This window comes from Geotrypetes seraphini, chromosome 5 (genome assembly GCF_902459505.1).
Source record: "Geotrypetes seraphini chromosome 5, aGeoSer1.1, whole genome shotgun sequence".
NCBI lineage: Eukaryota > Metazoa > Chordata > Amphibia > Gymnophiona > Dermophiidae > Geotrypetes > Geotrypetes seraphini.
The window spans coordinates 70091028-70110860 of NC_047088.1; the positions used below are offsets into that span (position 1 = coordinate 70091028).

At 42.5% G+C, this 19833-nt stretch overlaps 1 protein-coding gene across 2 annotated transcripts in view; it reads left to right on the forward strand.

Annotated features, from left to right (window-relative positions):
- The window catches only part of TRMT12 (tRNA methyltransferase 12 homolog), a 62997-nt gene that overhangs the window by 18902 nt on the left and 24262 nt on the right, over window positions 1-19833 (forward strand). For both annotated transcript variants that reach the window (XM_033945525.1, XM_033945524.1), the window contains exon 3: window positions 8493-8661. In XM_033945525.1, coding sequence (XP_033801416.1) covers window positions 8493-8661 — 169 coding nt within the window. The remainder of the gene's footprint in view (window positions 1-8492; window positions 8662-19833) is intronic.

Below are 19833 nucleotides of genomic sequence, written 5' to 3' on the forward strand. Positions count from 1 at the left end.
TCTACACCTGTCTCAGTCTGGACTCAAGTCTACATCTATATGAGTCCACCTGAGTGCTATTGCGGCTTTCCATCAGCCTCTTCAAGGGAAACCTCTCTCTGCTCATCCTGTGGTTTCCAGATTTATGAAAGGACTTTTCCATGTCAATCCTCCTCTCAAACCTCCTCCAGTGGTTTGGGACCTCAACGTTGTCCTTTCTTGTCTTATGAAACCTCCTTTTGAGCCTCTCAACAAGGCTCCGCTGAAGTTTCTCACTTGGAAAGTGGTTTTTCTGGTTGCCCTCACTTCTGCCCGCAGAGTCAGTGAGCTTCAGGCCTTAGTGGCGGATCCACCTTTCACAGTGTTCCATCATGACAAGGTGGTCCTTCGCACTCATCCGAAATTCCTGCCTAAAGTGGTCTCTGAATTTCATCTCAACCAATCCATAGTTCTTCCTGTGTTTTTTCCAAAGCCTCATTCTCATCCTGGAGAATCAGCTCTTCACACTCTGGACTGTAAACGTGCTTTGGCTTTCTACCCAGATCGCACCAAGCCACACAGAACTGCTCCTCAACTTTTCGTCTCCTTTGATCCAAACAAGTTGGGACGACCTGTATCGAAGCGCACCATCTCCAACTGGATGGCGGCTTGTATCTCTTTCTGCTATGCCCAGGCTGGATTACCCCTTCCCTGTAAGGTCACAGCCCATAAGGTCAGAGCAATGGCGGCCTCTGTAGCCTTCCTCAGATCGACACCGATTGAGGAGATTTGTAAGGCTGCCACTTGGTCCTCGGTTCATACATTCACCTCTCATTATTGTCTGGATACTTTCTCCAGAAGGGATGGACAGTTTGGTCAAACAGTGTTACAAAATTTATTCTCCTAAGTTGCCAACTCTCCCACCATCCCATTGAGGTTAGCTTGGAGGTCACCGACTAGTGAGAATACCTGCCTGCTTGTCCTGGGATAAAGCAATGTTACTTACCGTAACAGTTGTTATCCAGGGACAGCAGGCAGCTATTCTCACGTCCCACCCACCTCCCCTGGGTTGGCTTCTCTGCTAGCTACCTGAACTGAGGAGACACGCCCGGACCATCGGGCAGGAAGGCACTGGTGCATGCGCGGTGCAGGCATCTCAAAACTTCTGAGTTTCTTCAAGCAAGATATGCTTGTGAGACGTCCGTATCGGGCTCTGTCGGATGACATCACCCACTAGTGAGAATGGCTGCCTGCTGTCCCTGGATAACAACTGTTAAGGTAAGTAACATTGCTATTCCTCACCTCCTGCTTAGCCAGTAAACTCCAATAACTACTTAGAGTAAAATAACACAAATAAGTTTTACCCTAAGAACTGAACAATTACAAGGAAACAGAAAAGATAGCACCTAGGGCCAAGAATTCCTAGCATTGCTTCTGTATAGCATTTGACAAATTAGAAAATATATGAACTTTTGAACACATAAGCAGCTCACTCAAATTGTGGAAATATAAACATAAGATAGCATTGTAATCTGGCTTCAAAGCAGACATCACTACAGTGTTAAAGTTATCTTTGTATGATCACTTCTAAGGAGAATTCCAGGAAATCTGTGAGATTCATATCAGATGAAACTTCCTACTGTAAATTATGAAACTCAGAGCATTCCATGTCAGTCATCAAAGCTCCCCCTTAAAAGGGAAGGGGCCAACGGCACGTGGCGAAGGCAAGCGGCAAAGGCGCTCACCTTAGCGAGAGCACCTTTGCGAAAGGCCTCAAGAAGGGCAGAGTCAGTACATCAAGGAAGGGCAACAAGGTAAGAAAATCAATAACTAACACAGCAAAAAATCAATTAGAACATAAAAGCAAAACAAAGCAGACACAGAGGGCACTTACACACATGACATCAGCAGGTCACACGTAAACTGTTAACTGTTATCTTAAAATAGGAGTGTCAGCCAACACAGAACACCACAACAATACTTAACACTAGACGCACGTGACAAATTAGGAGTGAATACAGGGCAAAACACCCAACAAAAGGAGTAAAGAATTAGCAAGCAGCAGACACAGAAGAACACACACACTCACACAGGTATAAAAGAACCAGTGAAATAAAAGAGAGTACTCTGGAAAAACGTGAACGACAATGGAAGCAGAGGGAAACCAGAAGATGAGCTTTCCAGTGTTCTGTACAGACTGTCATATGTATGACTACCTCCCCTCAGAGAGACAGTCATATGTATGCGGTCGGTGTCAGGAGCTGAAAAGCTTGAAGAAGGAAGTAAAGCGATTAGAGGGCAAGATACAGGAGCTAGAAGGACTTTACACTACGGAGGACCCAATCAGGACAGCTGAAGACTTCATGAATGAGAGACACATTGAGGAGGAAGTAAGGGAACTCGAGAAATTCATCAAGGATGCCTACAGGAGGAGGGTGGAAGAGAACGAACTTCAGATGAAAGATGAAGATACACCAACACCAACATGGAAGGGAGAACAAGAAACAGATGACCTCAAAGAAGATGCCCATAGAGGAACACCGCATGAGGGGGAGAAAATGGCTAGTTGATGCCTAGAAGAAGAAACAATGAAGCATACCAAGGACATAGAAGAAGAAGCAGCAAAGCACTCCGAGGACATTGACCTGAGACCGAAGCGAAAATTAAAGAAGGGAAAGTCAGCGATCCTAGTGGGAGACTCTATCCTGAGGTATGTGGACAGCCACATAGCAGGAGGGAGAGAGGATCGACTAGTGACCTGCCTCCCAGTAGCAAGAACCAAGGACATCGTGGACAAAATTGGAAAGATCCTGGAAGGAGCGGAGACGGAAGAGATCACAGTAATGATCCACATTGGGACGAATGATGTCAGCAGGAGAGACTACAGAAGAAGCACGTTGATAGAACAGTTCAAGATTCTGTGAAGGAAGTTGAAGATGAGGACTCAGAAGATAGCGTTCTCAGAGATCTTACCGGTACCGAGGGCAGATGTAAAAAGGCAGGAGGAATTACAATCAATAAATGCATGGATGAGGAGATGGTGTGAGGAAGAGGGTTTCCACTTTGTGAGGAACCGGACAATGTTCTGGGGCAAGAGCAAGCTCTATAGGAGAGATGGACTGCACCTGAGCGCGGCGGGAACTAGACTTCTAGCAAACAACGTCAGGAGAGGAATGGAACAGGCTTTAAACTAAGAAGTAGAAAGCCGACAGTTGACCAAGTGTCGACGATTTGGAAGAAGGTATCCCGTGAAGATACTAAGGGGGAAAAAGGCTGGGAAGAAACAACGGGCAAATTACAGGAGTTGACTAACTCAGAAGAGGAGGTGAGAAGAAGCTAAAGATTGAAGCACAGGGAAAGGAAATGAAGACAAGAAAATACCAGGATCTAAATTGCATATATACCAATGCAAGGAACCTAAGAAACAAAATGGGGGAATTAGAAGCCATGGCCAATGCAGAGGACATAGACATCATTGGAGTCTCTGAAACATGGTGGAATGAAGAAAACAAATGGGATACTGCACTGCCGGGGTGCAAGCTCTATCACCAGGACAGGTTAGGACAGAAAGGAGGTGGAATAGCCCTATACATAAAAGAAAGCATACAATCGACAAGAGTGGACACAGCAGAGACGATCAACAATCTGGAATCGCTATGAGTTAAAATACCAGGAAGGAAAGGGCCTGAAATAAAGATGAGCCTCTACTATCGTCCACCCAGGCAAACCGGAGATATTGATGAAGAAATGGAAGCTGAGATAAAGCGAGAATGCAAAAGTGGTAACACAGTTATTATGGGAGACTTTAACTATCCCGGGATAGACTGGAGTCTTGGAAGCTCAAAATGCGCTAGGGAGACAGATTTCCTGGAGGCTACACAAGATTGCTTCATGGAGCAGCTTGTTAGAGAACCGACGAGAGGAAATGCCACTCTGGATCTAATCCTAAATGAGTTAAGGGGACCTGCAAAGGAAGTGAAAGTACTGGGACCGTTGGGAAACAGCGATCATAATATGATCAAGTTCAAGGTTGAGGTAGGAATACCGAAAGGAAAGAGAACCATAGCGACAACTTTCAACTTCAAGAAAGGAAACTAAGAAGCAATGAGGGAAATGGTAAGGAAGAAACTTAGGAATACTTCCAAGAAATGGCAGACGGTAGAACATGCCTGGTCTTTTTTCAAGGACACGGTGAGCGAAGCGCAAAATCTGCATATCCCCAGATTCAGAAATGGGTGCAAAAAGAGTTGAAGAAAAGACCCGGCGTGGATAACTAAAGTAGTGAAGGAAGCGATAGGCAATAAGAAAAATTCATTCAAGAAATGGAAAAAGGACAAAACTGAGGAGAACTGGAAAGAGCACAGGAAGTATCAAAAAGAATGTCACCATATGGTTCGAAAAGCCAAAAGAGAGTATGAAGAGAGGCTAGCCAGGGAAGCACGAAATTTCAAATCGTTCTTTAGATATGTTAAAGGGAAGCAGCCGGCTAGGGAAGACGTGGGACCGCTGGACGACAGAGACAGGAAGGGAGTGGTGAAGGAGGAGAAAGAAGTGGCAGAAAGACTTAACATGTTCTTTTCGTCTGTATTTACAAATGAAGACACATCCAACATACCGGAACCTGAGCAAATCTTCAATGGAGCTCAAACAGAAAAATTAACATCCATGAAAGTGAGCCTTGAAGAAGTACGCAGGCAGATAGAAAAATTAAAAATTGACAAATACCTGGGTCCGGATGGAATCCACCCAAGGGTTCTATCCCTGAAAACAGGCGTGATCCCGGAGGATTGGAAGATAGCCAATGTTACGCCCATCTTTAAAAAGGGATCAAGAGGTGACCCGGGAAACTACAGACCGGGGAAAATGGCAGAAGCATTGATAAAAGACAACATTGATGAACATTTTGAAAGAAACAAACTCCTGATAACCAGCCAACATGGATTCTGCAAGGGGAGATCGTGCCTAACGAACTTATTGCATTTCTTCGAAGGAATTAACAGACGGATGAACAGAGGAGACCCCATAGACATCATATCTAGATTTCCAAAAAGCCTTTGACAAGGTACCCCATGAACGCCTACTTCGGAAACTGAAGAACCATGGGGTGGAAGGAGATGTACTAGATGGATCAGAAATTGGTTGGCGGGTAGGAAACAAAGGGTAGGAGTGAAGGGCCACTACTCGGACTGGAGAACGGTCACGAGTGGTGTTCCGCAGGGCTCGGTGCTTGGACCGCCGCTATTTAATATATTTATAAATGATCTAGAAACAGGGATGAAGTGCGAGATAATAAAATTCGCGGATGACACCAAACTATTTAGTGGAGCTCAGACTAAAGAGGACTGCGAAGAATTACAAAGGGACTTGAACAAACTGGAGGAATGGGCGACGAGATGGCAGATGAAGTTCAACGTCGAGAAATGTAAAGTACTACATGTGGGAAGCAGAAACCCGAGGTACAGCTATACGATGGGAGGGATGTTATTGAATGAGAGTACCCAAGAAAGGAACTTGGAGGTAATGGTGGACATGACAATGAAGCCAACGGCACAGTGTGCAGCGGCCGCTAAGAGAGCGAATAGAATGCTAGGTATAATCAAGAAGGGTATTACAACCAGAACGAAAGAAGTTATCCTGCTGTTGTATCGGGCGATGGTGCGTCCGCATCTGGGGTACTGTGTCCAATATTGGTCGCCGTACCTTAAGAAGGATATGGCGATACTCGAGAGGGTTCAGAGGAGAGCGACACATTTAATAAAAGGTATGGAAAACCTTTCATACGCTGAGAGATTGGAGAAACTGGGACTCTTCCCTGGAGAAGAGGGGACTTAGAGGGGATATGATAGAGACTTACAAGATTATGAAGGGCATAGAGAGAGTGGAGAGGGACAGATTCTTCAAACTTTCGGAAAATTAAAGAACAAGAGGGCATTCAGAAAAGTTGAAAGGGGACAGATTCAAAACGAATGCTAGGAAGTTCTTCTTTACCCAACATGTGGTGGACACCTGGAATGCGCTTCCAGAGGGCGTAATAGGGTAGAGTACGGTACTGGGGTTCAAGAAAGGATTGGACAATTTCCTGTTGGAAAAGGGGATAGAGGGGTATAGATAGAAGATTACTGCACAGGTCCTGGACCTGTTGGGCCGCTGCGTGAGTGGACTGCTGGGCACGATGGACCTCAGGTCTGACCCAGCGGAGGCATTGCTTATGTTCTTATAGATATTGAGCCCTCACTACCAGCAAAAGGACATCCAATGATATTCTCAATACATCAGTAAAATACTTCTATACTGTATCTACCAGGTCAATCAAGGAAGATTTTGGGAAGTTCAGAAACCTCACATTATTCTTCTCTTCTATGAAGTACTTCACTCTCCAATATAAAAAGAACCTTTGATCTCTCCCCAAGGCCTCATTAAGATCTTGCACCTCAGTCATCCTAGCTTCCAAAGAACCAGTCTTAATGGCATGCTCTTCTAGAACTTGGGCCTGTGCCACAGCAGTCTCAGAAACAATTATTCTTGCATCCATAAGCTTGCCAGGTATCTTCAATAGAGAGGAATTAAGCCCCTGTATGGCATTCCAGAGTGACTCCAAAGTCACAATAGCTAATTTCTTTAACTCCTGCACTACAATAGTGGAAGCAGTTTCTCCCCCTGTTTGGGCAATTTCACCAACAATTTATTGAGTTTGCTGACCTCTCTTCATCTGAGCAGCTCTATCCAGGGGAAAGGACACAGCCACTGGGGTGGAGGGGTCCCTCTGAAAGCTGCAAGGCCAGCATACTCTCAGCTTTGCCAAACAAATGCTGATCCTCCACATGATATTATTCTGGGTTACAGCAAGGCCTCAGAGAAGCCCCATCTAAACTGCTACTAGTCAACAAATCCACCAGCACGGCTGAAGGGATAGCTGCATTAGAAGCCACAGAGACTCAGTAAACCACCAGAATGGTCTGCCTCATCACAGGGAATAAGCCAAATAGAGGTGAACATTACCAGGTCTCTTTCCCTTTCTCTTCTCCATGCTCAAGCTGGGTAAAACTCCAGAGACAGATCAAACAAATGCCACATGTAAGAAAGCACCCAGTGGCATGACTTATCTAGTTGCCATTTAGTCTTCCTACCATTGTGACTAGAAAGCTTGCTTTTCTGCAAAAACTTCTCACCTAGATTTTATTATCCTGCTACATTTCATTACAAGCTGTTTATAAATCTCTGCTATACCCTACCTGTAATCCAAATATTTTCCTAAAGATTGTGTCTATGAAGTGCAGTCATCTTGTTTAATAATACAAAATTGAGCGCTTTGTCATTTTTTTCCCAGGTTTTCTGAGTTTGCATTTTGCTGATCATGACCAACAAATTGTTTTATCTGAGCACCTAATAATATATCTTTCACAGTTGAGAGACCTGATTGATCTAAAGTCCTGGTTTGTTATACAGTATGACACATTAAGGGCGCCTGGTAGGAACCTGCTCTTAGCTGTACCCTTCTCCTCCACTGCCAAATCCAGACTTCGTTCCTTTCATCTAGCTGCTCCCTATGCCTAGAATAAATTACCCGAGTTTGTCCGCCAAGCCCCTTCCCTTACCTTGTTTAAAAGAAGACTGAAAACCCACCTTTTTGATATAGCCTTCAATCCATAACCCTACTCCTCTGCCCACCAACCCAGCCAGCTGATTAACCGTTCCCTTAACTGTATCCATGACATCCTGTTTGTCTGTCTTGTCTGTTTAGATTATAAGCTTTTTTGAGCAAGGACTGTCTTCTTTGTGACTGCACAGTGAAGCGTGTGTCTGGTAGTGCTATGGAAATAATTAATAGTATTAGTAATATTCTGTAAAGAAATGTAGATTCCTACTTTCCTTTATAGAATACTAACATAACTAGGTGTATATATATATATATATGTGCCTAGCAGTTAGGTATGGGCTGTAATCATTGGTTGCTTGTTGCAAACATCTCGTATTCTCATTGCATGTATCTTCTTGCAAACCGCTCTGAACTTATGTATCTTGTTGTAAACCGCTCTAAACTTATGTATCTTGTTCTAAACATATGCTTCTTGTTGTAATCACCGCATACTCTTATTGCATGAATCTTGTTGTAAACCGCTTTGAACTTATGGTATAGCAGTATATAAGAAATAAAATTATTATTATTATTATTTATATCAGCCCTAAAGCTGATGTAACTTTGGGCATCAGAATAGTTCCAACAGCTGCAGCTACTGAGGAATTTGGCATTTGGATGAAATATTAAACTGAGGTCTAGACAATCTATATATCTCTTAGATAACATTTTATCCTACATTATTAATGGTTATACCAGGCTATGATCCATTTCCAAAATAGATTGTATGGCTTGGTACCTGTCAAAATCCTCTATTCACTGCTAAAACACATAATTTCACACATAAAAACCTTTCTAACCTTTGGGAAGTACAGCGTTGAGGATAAAAGCATTACAATGCCTAGTGGCCACATAAATTCTTCCTTTTGATTCTACAAACTTTTCTTTCACATCACAGGAAGTATTTGGAAAGAAAGGGAATCTTGGCAAATAGCTACCGAATGCAAAAGCAGACAGATGGCACTGTAACCTTACCAGTCCTGGAAAAGAAACTGACAGAGTCAATCCTACAGGAGCTCAGGACAAGTGTGGCTCCTGGGAGCACCTGTGCAGTGACACAGATGAAGGTAAGCAAGGTCTTGTTTGTGTTGATTGATTGACGACTGAAAATGATAAAACATTTATATATATATATATATATATATATATATATAGTCAATAGCAAAATTATCACTTAAAATTTGGCCTAATTAAAACTGGAGCGGGTTCACTGTCTCTTAGCAAGCAGAGAGGTATGGATGTAGACTGTTGGTAGACTCAAAATACAAGGATCTTATTAGCCTGGATCATATAAACCAGGGGTGTCCAACCTTTTGGCTTCTCTGGGCCACATTGGCTGGAAAAAAGTTTTCTGGGGCCGCAAAAAAGCGCAAACGCTGCAGCAAGACTGAGGAGGGAGCCGACAAGACAGTAAATACTCAGGGGCAGCAGAGGAAAACATTGCATCGCCCTCGACCGGGGCCACACAAAATACTTCACAGGGCCCTCGGGCTGCAGGTTGGACACCCCTGAAAACCTTAAACATAAACACAACCTGGACATAATGCTGTCTCCTTGCCAGGGATGCGAAGGGTGAATGGCTTGGGTGAGATTGAAGATAGTTTTCTATTTTTATACTGCACATTCCACTTGTGTATTATTGTCTAATTTTACTTTATTTCAGTTGATTTGTTTTTACTTTGTTCATGCTTTTATTATTTATAATTTTGATAAAAAATAATAAGCTTGATTGTTGTACCATATTTTGAGTATCATGTAGCGAAGAGATGTGAAACAAGAATATCTTTCTTGCAATTATTTTCTTAGGGGTCTTTCACTAAGGCGCGCTAGCCGATTTAGCACGTGCTAAATGCTAACGCATCTATTATATTGTATGACACGTTAGCATTTACCGCATGCTAAATCGGCTAGCGCGCCTTAGTAAAAGACCCCCTTAGTTTTTGATGATCTGTACTGTAGTGAAAGAAAGACATTGTAGAAGAAGTAAAAGGTGGCAAAATAAAAAGTTTTAAGGTCATTTCCATAGCTCCATTATAAGGTAAGTGGTTCAGAAATGTCTAGGTTTTGAGCAATGCTCTCAGGATCAAAAGAATACCATTGTTTTTGCTTCTTAACAGCCATTGTGTTTAAAGTTTCTGTTGTGGTAGAGCTTCACATCTTTGGGATCCTTATCTTCTAACTCCCCATAAAAACAACAACTTTTCTTGTGCAGTTGAGATCTCAGTTATGATTTCTAATTGTGTTTTAATAGTTTCAGCAGTGGCGTACCAAGGGGAAGGGGGGGGAGGTCCGCCCCGGGTGCACACCCCAAGGGGGTGCACAGCTGGCTGCTGCCGGGGAAAGGCTGCCACTGGGAAAAGGCCGGCGCCGAGTTCTCCCTCCCTGCTTCTCTTCCCCGCGGGCTGATCAACTCTCGCCGCTCAACGTCAATTCTGATGTCGGAGAGGACGTTCTGGGCCAGCCAATCACTGCCTAGCTGGCCCGGAACGTCCTCTCCGACGTTAGAATTGACGTCGGGTGGCAAGAGTTGGTCGGCCCTGCGGGGAAGAGAAGCAGGGTGAACTCGACACCGGCCTGTTTCCGATGGCCAGTGGCAGCCTTTCCCCAGCGGCGGTGGCAGCAGCATGTTTCCCAATAGCAGTGGCATGGGAGAGGGCAGGGAGAAAGAAAGAAAGAAAGGGAGGGGAGACAGGAAGCCAGAAAGAAAGAAAAGGGGGGGACAGGGAGCCAGAAAGAAAGAAAGTGGGGACAGGGAGCCAGAAAGAAAGAAAGGGGGGGGACAGGGAGCCAGAAAGAAAGAAAGGGGGCAGGATGAAACAAAGAAAAAAATGGGGCATGGGGAGAGAGAGAGAAAGACAGACATAGAGAAAGAAAGGGGGCATGGAGAGAGAAAGAAAGAAATGGTGCACGGAGAGAGAGAGAGAGAAAGACAGAGAAAGAAAGGGGGCATGGAGAGAGAAAGAAGGGGGCAGGGTGAAATAAAGAAATGGGGCACGGAGAGAGAGATAGAAAGAAAGGGGGAATGGGAAGAGAGAAAGAAAGAAGGGGTAGAGTGAAAGAAAGAAATGGGGCACAGAGAGAGAAAGACAGACAGAGAAAGAAAGGGGGCATGGAGAGAGAAAGAAGGTGAAAGAAAGAAATAAATGGGGCATGGAGAGAGAGAGAGAAAGACAAACATAGAGAAAGAAAGGGGGAATGGGGAGAGAGAAAGAAAGAAGGGATAGGGTGAAAGAAAGAAATGGGGCACGGAGAGACAGAGACATAGAGAAAGAAAGGGGGCTTGGAGAGAGAAATAAAGAAGGGGGCAGGGTGAAAGAAAGAAAAAAAATGGGGCACGGAGAGAGAGAGAGAGAAATACAGACATACAGAAAGAAAGGGGGCATGGAGAGAGAAAGAAAGAAGGGGGCAGGATGAAACAAAGAAAAGTTGGGGGAGGGAATGAGGTCTGGAGGAGAGGAAGCATACAGGAGGCTGAAAGAAGGGAAGAAATATTGGATGCACAGTCGGAAGAATAAAGTGCAACCAGAGAATGATGAAATTACCAAAGGTAGGAAAAATGATTTTATTTTCAATTTAATGATCAAAATGTGTCTGTTTTGAGAATTTATATATGCTGTCTATATTTTGCACTATGGCCCCCTTTTACTAAATCGCAATAGCGGTTTTTAGTGCAGGGAGCCTATGAGCATCAAGAGCAGCATGGGACATTCAGCGCAGCTCCCTGCGCTAAAAAACGCTATTGCAGTTAAGTAAAAAGGGAGAGGGTATATTTGTCTATTTTTGAGGTGACATTACATAAAGTCATCTGCCTTGACCTCTTTGAAAACCCGCGGAATATAAATGATAATTAACATTTTCTCTGTGTACAGTGTGCTTTGTGTTTTTAAAATTTTATTGTTGGTAGATCATTTTGACTTGGCTACAAAGGTAAGGGGGAGGGAGGGAGGGAGGGGAGCTGCTGAAAGACATCTAGTAATCCTTGCAGGCTTGACTGTGCAGGGAATTATTTTTGCAAAATCATGTTTTGTTATGTGACTGGCATTATTTAGAGTAGACTTTAATTTCTATGAATGAATAGAATGTAAATTATATAAAATTACTTGCTTGTTTTTATGTGCGTGCACTAAAGGAAAGTGGGGAGAGAGTAGGCTGAGGACGCTAAAGGGAAATGGGGAAGAGAGAGTGGGAGAAGATGCTGATTTATAAATTGACAATTGTACAGAATATTGTTTCTTTTTATACTTTAATATAATAAGTTCAACATAAAACAATTCAAGGCTTGTGTGGATGAAATCAGGTGGTTTGTGGGGATTGGGACCAAGCTTACGGGGATTAGTCCAATAAAATGGTATTTTCTTATTTCTCATTATTTGTTTTATTTTTATTTGTTAATTTGTAAAGTGGTGATTGTTATGTATCAGTTTTTTCAAATTTACATCTACTGTCTTTATATTTTGCACTGTATTAGAGGACATGTATTACTGTTTTTGTGGTGTTGTGGTGTTGCATTATATGCAGAGTCTGGTTTCTTGGCAGTTCAGTTTAACTTTTGTCTACATATTTCTATTTTTAGTTTGTGATTATTCCATATTGGGAGAGGGTGTAGCTGTCTGTATGTATGAAAGGGACATGGCTTTCTGATAGCATCGACTGTACAGGATCAATTGACTTTGCAGGATCTGGCTTGTTTAGTTTTACAATGTATGTGTTGGTGTTCTAGTGCTCACTGCAGTGTTTAAGATGCTGCCTTTTCCTAGGTACACTCTTGTTGTGCGATATGTAGATTGTTACTAAAAATCATATTTTTCATATAGATGGGGGGGGTGTCAAAAAATGATGGACCCCGGGTGTCACATATGCTAGGTACGCCACTGAGCTTTAGCACATAGAACCTGGTTTCATAACAAAACACCTATTTGAGAAGCCCAAAGAGACACTTATGTGCCTTTGTAAAATAGGCATCCAGAATAAGCCCCAGTAGTGCACAAATGCCAAAAAAAACACATATTCCAAAGCTGGTGTAAATTTGTGTATACACTCATGTATTTTATAATTCACAACTTCCTCCCTTCTGTGCATAAAACTACACACCACTATGTTATCTTGCGTATTTGTAAGTGCATATCCTGCCATGCAATTTTATGAAAGGCTTATCTTGTCTGTTAAACAGACATTACAGGTGGAAAACATTTGTAAACTTACTCCCTTTCAATCTAACAAAAATACAGAGAATTTGAAACTTGAAAATCAGTATATTTTCTTCCCTCCTCCCATGCATGCTTTAAAATCGCCAGGCAGACAAACCATAGTCCCAAAATCCCCACAGAACAATCTATGTGAATCAACAATAAAATACACAGTGCTCTCTATTGCTTGCCATTCAGCCTTGGTTCTTATAGCCACCAGGATTTACTTTAAGCAATGACTTATATTCCTCCCAAAACATAACCCCTTTCCCATCTCTAACCCACCCCCAAAGTTATTGCTTAAGGGTTTACTCAGAAGCAGAATGTGTGGAGGGGCATAATCAAAAGAAACGCCTTAAGTCTGATTTGGATGTAGGACGTTAGTCGCCCAAAGTCAGCAGCAGCAAAATGATCATTCTCAAAAAGTACATCCACAATAATTTTTTTTTTTTTCGAAAATCTGTCTATACATCCAGGCATTTGATCATCCAGTCCACCACTACATCTATCTTTATACCACATTATCAACCAAAAATTCATCCAAGTCTAAAACGTCCAGAACAAGATCTTTTGGACGTGGGGTGGGGGGGGTGGGCGGCCAGCATTGTGATGGACTGGCCACCCAGACTTGGCTGGCCAACAAAAGGCAAGGGAGATGTCTTTTCAACCAATGACAGAGTCTTTATTCAAGAATGTTGTCCCAACAAGGATCCTAGTTTTGGCATAATCAAGATGCCTTCCTCAGGGGGGACACATTTAAAAAGCTCTGAACACGATTTTTTTCACCTCAGCATGTTCAGAGCTTTTTAAATGAGTGTCCCCTGAGGAAGGCACCTTGATTACGCCAAAACTATTATCCTTGTTGAGATAACATTCTTGAATAAAGACTCTGTCATTGGTTGAAAAGACGTCTCCCTTTCCTTTTGTTGGACTGTCTGTAGCTCAAGGCAAGGTATTCTTCTTTTGCCTCCCAGACATGGCAACAGAGCAGTGGGGCACCTTACAGGGCACTGCTATGAACTACAGAAAAAGGGTGCCACATAAACATCTCACAACAACTCCCTTATAGGTCATTATGAGCCCCCCCAACCCACTATACCTACCTGCCTACAACCCCAATAGCCCTTATGGCTGCAGATGGCACCTATATGGCAGTACATTAAGGTTTAAGGGTTTTTTGATGGACTCACATTTTCTACCATGAATGTAGTAGCTAAAGAGTGTCTTATGGGCCTGGGTCCACCTCTCTATGGTTCACTAGCCCACTCCCCAGACTACTTAAGCCACCTTTATACAGCTCTACTAGCTTTTTTTTTTTTCATACGTTACATTTTGTATAATATATTATAACATACTATGTATAAATTAATTTTTCTTACCCCCCCTTTATGTGTGTCATAAAAAAAAAAAAAATCCTTAAAAAAAAAAAGAAAAGAAGAAGAAAACATCATATTATTTATTCATTATAGTATTTTGTCAATGGCCCCCATATTTTTATAAATTTAATATATGTCCCCTTTTGTACTGCTATTGTTCTTTCCATTTTAAAAATATGACATATTGTATTCCACCAAAATGTGTAATTTAGGTTGTTGTAATTTTTCCAATTGTTAGTTATATGTTGAATGGCAACCCCTGTCATAATTAATAAAAGCTTATTATTTTCTGGTGAAATTTGACTTTTTTTTTCTCATCATTGTTCCAAATAAAATTGTATCATATGATATCGCAATATGATTTTCCATTAATTTATTAATTTGTGGCCAAATTGAATTCCAAAAAATTTTTATATAAGGTAATAAAAGGGTGGGGGGAGGGAAATGGGATAAAAATTGTTTAGATTATATTATATTAGATATAAAAAAGTTATTGAATATGTATCAATAGTATTCTAATATGTTGTATACTTTTTATAAAAATTTGAAAATTAAAATATTATATTAAAGTAATGAAAGGGAGGGGGGAGGGTGAGGGGGGAAAATCAAATTCAGATATATAATGTATTAGATATAAAAGTGATAATATGTATTTATAAATTGTAATTAATTATTATGTACACTTTATGAAAAATTAGAAAATAAAAAATATTTGGAAAAAAAAATATACAGCTCTACTAGGCTTTCCTATGCCAGGTGCTGATGTTCCGGAGGCAGGTTTGTACGTTTTTATTTTGAACTTTGTGGGGGTGCAGTGGGGGGTGGGGGGGTCTTTACTTTGTCCCTGCAGTGGTTATCTGGTCACTTTGGATATCTTTTGGGCACTTACACGTGTCTTTACATCATCTAAGTCACAACGTATAAGTTCCCTCTAGGCTAGGCAGTCTCGTCAAACCTTCGATTATCCCTATAGGACGACTAAGTCTAGGCCCACATCCTGCACACATCCCGCCCTAACCACTCCTCCAACAATGCCTCTTTCAGCTCTGGGCACACAGTGGGATTCAGAGGCCTAAAAAGTTCCTGGATACATCTAAAAAGCTGTTTCGATTATCGGCACCTGGACGACCTATCTTTTAGCTTGTCCAAGTGCCAACTTGGGCGGGTTTTTAGACATAGTTCAGTTTCGATTATGAGCCCCATAGGGTTTAAAGACTTTTCTAAGTCATTCAAAGTACAACTACAGGCCCTTGAAGTTTGCTGTTGAATATAAGAATCCCAAATTTGCAGGAAATTCTTCTTTCACATAACTAGGTCTTTTTAACATTGTAATTATTTTACTAACTTTTAATCCTGGTTTTATCCCATGATATGTATGTACTTCGCTGATTGTTCAGTTTCTTTTTTTTTTTTTTTAATCTTTATTCCTTTTTATTTCTTTCAACAAGTGTACAGTATTATTACAATTAATTTACATAACACACTTGGCATTCTTAAATAATATTATTATACATGCTTTTATTCCCCCCCCAAATCCGCCTAGAACTCTTGGTAATGGCGGTATAAAATAATAATTTTGTATTATTATTATTATAAAGTCAATATTGTATGCATGAATGGTGTTTGTTCCTCCAGTAGCAAAAGGAGGGGGTGGAAGTAGTTCCCAATCTACTGATTCAAAATGCACTTTTCCTCACAATAACAATTTTTCTAGTTCAAAAGGCACATCATTCTGGAATACTTGGGTAGTACAAAATGCAGCTGCTCTTATGATCACAGGGTTAGCCTGGAATGATCACATTACGGTAGTATTGAATAGTTTACATTGAATACAAAATTTTGACAATAGTTCATCAGGTAATTTATGGGGAGACTCCTTTGTATCTAAGACATCTTTTGAAGCAGTATATGCCTACTAGAAATCTGAGATCACAATCTGCAATTTATCTATAATATAATAAAAGCCTAAGCCGCACATACGCACTCCCATCGCGTGTTCCGTTTTCCGTGCGCTGTAGGGCACCGCAGATAGGAGTGCGCATGCGCGCAGCGCCACCACGGCGGGTCTTGCTGCCTGAAGGATAAAGCCAAGAAGCAAAAAATACTCCCTCCGTCCCTTCCTGTAAGTTTGCCGCACCACTGCTCCCTTAATGTCTTTGCTTCCCGCTTCTATTGTCTCTCCTCCCCCGAGGCGGATGTTGGACGCAGCAGCTGTCGGCCTTGCTATTCTTCGGTCTGCCCTGCTCCTTGCCTTACTATATTTTTAAGTTGAAAGACGAGGCAGTCGGGGATCTTGAGAAGAGCCACTGCCGCCGCGTCTTTCAACTTAAAAATATACTAAGGCAAGGAGCAGGGCAGACCGATCTTCAAAATGGCCGCAACTCCTGCACAGAACGCCGATGTAGCCATCTCCATTGACTGCTAGCCTCACATCTGGCATCCCCTCTCTCGCTTGCCTGATAGCCTCACCTGCCCCGCCTTCTTCTTCCTGCCAGTCTCAGCCGGGCTCATCCTCCCCTCTTCCCTCCCCCCTGGCAACCCTGAACCTATTCTCCGTTCCCCATCGCCTCCGTCACCGCTCGACACTCTTTAATAAGATGGCGGGATCGCTGGTGGAGAGCACGATATAGACCGCGTCGGCTGTCGGCGGCTGTAGGCCGCTGGGGTTGATCTGGTATGGGCTGTAGGGGACGTGCATGAGGAGCGGGTGGGGGGGGGGGAGGGGAGAAAGAGTTTCTGCTCCTCCAGTCTGGCTGCCACATTATAGTGGGTGTGGCAAATTCTCAGTGTGGAGGACTTTGTAAAGGAGAAAAAACTGTCCCCCTTCTTACTCACAGTGATGTCCCCGTGGCCTGTGGTAGCAAACATGGAAAATGAGGCAAAGAAAGGTAAAAAGGTAAGACTGAGGGAGTGCGGGATGGGATTCTACCCAGGCTGTCTGTGCTTGGAAATTGAGAGTTGAAGGGGGAAAGCGATTTCACCCACCCCTTCCCACACCTGTCCATATGGAATCTAATCCATATCATAGCCAAATCTCCTCTATCCCCACCCCTACCTGCAAGAATCAATGCTGTTACTTACTTGCTGGCAGCCCTCCTTATACTCCTGACCCCAACTGGGTTTTCCTTTGTACAGCTTCACTCAGTTTTCCGTATGAAGCGGGTTCATGTCATGTCATAGTGCTACAGAGAGTGGTCTGAGGATACCATTGGGGGGTGGGGTTTCAATTGGTGCAGGCTCTGGTGTTGGGGTGCGGTTGGGTGAAGAGGGTTAAAGTGGCACATGTTGGAATGGGGAGGGAGACAGTTGCATTACCATGGGAAAGGGCAGGGGAGAGACGACAGAGAAATTGGTAAAAAAGGAAGAGAAGCTGGGTGGGGGTGGAATATAGGGACAGGAAAAATTCCCTTGGAGGCAATGGAAAGAAGGATAGATAGGACTGGAGCTGGGACTGAAAGGGTGATAAATGCAGTACAGGATCGATGAGGGCCAAAAGAATACAGAGGACTAAGGAAATGGTGAAAGGTGAGACTGGGATCAGTGGGAAGCAGGGTCTGGGCATTGTAGAGGCGGGGCACAGCTGGGGTCAGGGTCAGGATATAGGTGGGGCTATTCTAGCATCCATTACTGTAATGAATGTAATGGGCTTAAACACTAGTGAAGTTATAAATTGATGTATTAGATGAAAGACGCAAGCAACAGCCATTTTGGTGGTTGGTCCACATTTATGGAACACTTTGCCAGGGTGCTTAAGATTATGCAGAGAGAAAATATCGTTTAAGAAGCAATTGAAAACACTTTTATTTGTGGAAGTTTTTTGTTAGCTCTGTATAACATGATATTTTATGGTTCATTAAGGGTGAACAGTTTTATTAGAATTTGCTAGTTTTAGCAAGTATATGTGGAAGTATTATGCTAGTTTTAGCTATTTACGGAAAAATTGGATAGGATACATATCATATGGAAATATAGGATAAGATGTATATGTTGCAAGATATTCGAGTATGCCATGAATATATATGTTTTCTAATGTAACCCGCTTAGATGGTAAGCGGAGAAGAAATTTTAAAATAAATAAAAATATCTCTGGTTGTGAGATCCTGTGTAGAACCTCATGAACATTTTTCTGCTCCACCTCCTATCCCTCTGGGCTGTCCTGTAATACCTCAGTTTTACTCTCTACACATGAGATGGTAGGAGCCTGTCTATTCTGCTCATGTTTATTTTAAAGTTAATTTCGGGGTTTTTTTATCCGGTTGTGAGGCTTTTTGATGTTGCACAGGCTCCCAATTTAGAGATATCTCTGGCTGCAGAGAACACAAACTCTGAGGGCAGTAGTCTGTAGCCAAGGGGCAGCCTGCTTGGCCAACCTGCATTAACAATCCGGGAGCTCAAGGACCATTCCCTTGGGTCCAAGACTCACTCCAGTTTTTGTCCGCAGAGAGCTTAAGCGCAGGATAAGTGGCCACGTGGTGGTTTTTCTCCAGGATTGGGTGCAGAATGCATTTCCTCCCCTGACTTTGTGTGCAAGTTCCAGTGTGGGTATGGGGCCAGTTGGATTGAGGGCAATTTGAAGAAGCAAGCTATCTGGATGTCCTGGCTTTTCTGAGGCTTCTCTGGCTGCTGTTTCATCCCTTCTGCAGCTCTCAGCACCAGCATGGCATAGTAAAGCTATGACAGCCTATGACAGAAATTGGTGGTAGTGGTGAGGAGTTGTCTTTAAACATAAATTTTAAAGGTTTCTGGGGTAGGGCCAGGGTTCTATTTTGTGATTAGAGTATATCAGATTTGAAATATGTATATCCTGCCAGAGCTAGTGTTAGACATAACTGGGGACCGCAAAGCCCAGGCCGTGCTTCTTTAGCGTCCAGCTGACTTAGGGCTCTCTCTGACCAAGGGGCAGTTGCACTCCCCTTATACTATTCCTGTCATGTGTGACTGCGGTATTCTGTTAGCATGATTTTTCTGTGTAGCATTCTGTAATAATTTTGCTTATTCAGTTTTTTCAATAGTGGAGGGGATATTTATGAAGGGGAGATAGGGGTTTTATTGATCCTTGCTCTGTATTATTTGTGTTTATAAAATGACAATTGTTCAGAATATTGGTTCTTTTGATACTTTAATAAAATAAGATCAATATAAAATCATAACTATTAGAGACTTCTGCAGATGGGATCAGACGGTTTGCAGAAACGGAGACTGAGCTCGCAGGGATGGGGTGGGGCCAGAGACTGAGCTTGCGGGGACTGGGCAGAGATGGAGACAAATGTTTTTCCCTCATCATTCTCTAATAAACAACCCAAGTATTACAGAATGATGTGCCTATTTCTTGGATCCCATAACATATGATAAAAGCTATTATGCTAGGACAAGCAGGCATCATATTCTCACATATGGCTGATGTCATCCACGGAGCCCGGTACGGACAGTCTGATAAGTGAACTGTCACTTTACGTTTCAAAAAACATCGCGACTTACTGCACAGCATATGCTCGAGTGCTCTCCTGCCTGCCGAGGCATGAGGTTCCCCCAGTTCTTCGTTTTCCGCAAAGTGAAGAAGTTCATTTTTTTCCTGAACTCTGTTCAGTTTTTTACTTGCCTTCCTGCTTTGTGTCTTTTTTTCTCTAAATATTTTATTTTTATTAATTTTTTCTTCATTTTTTTTTAAATTTCAGTT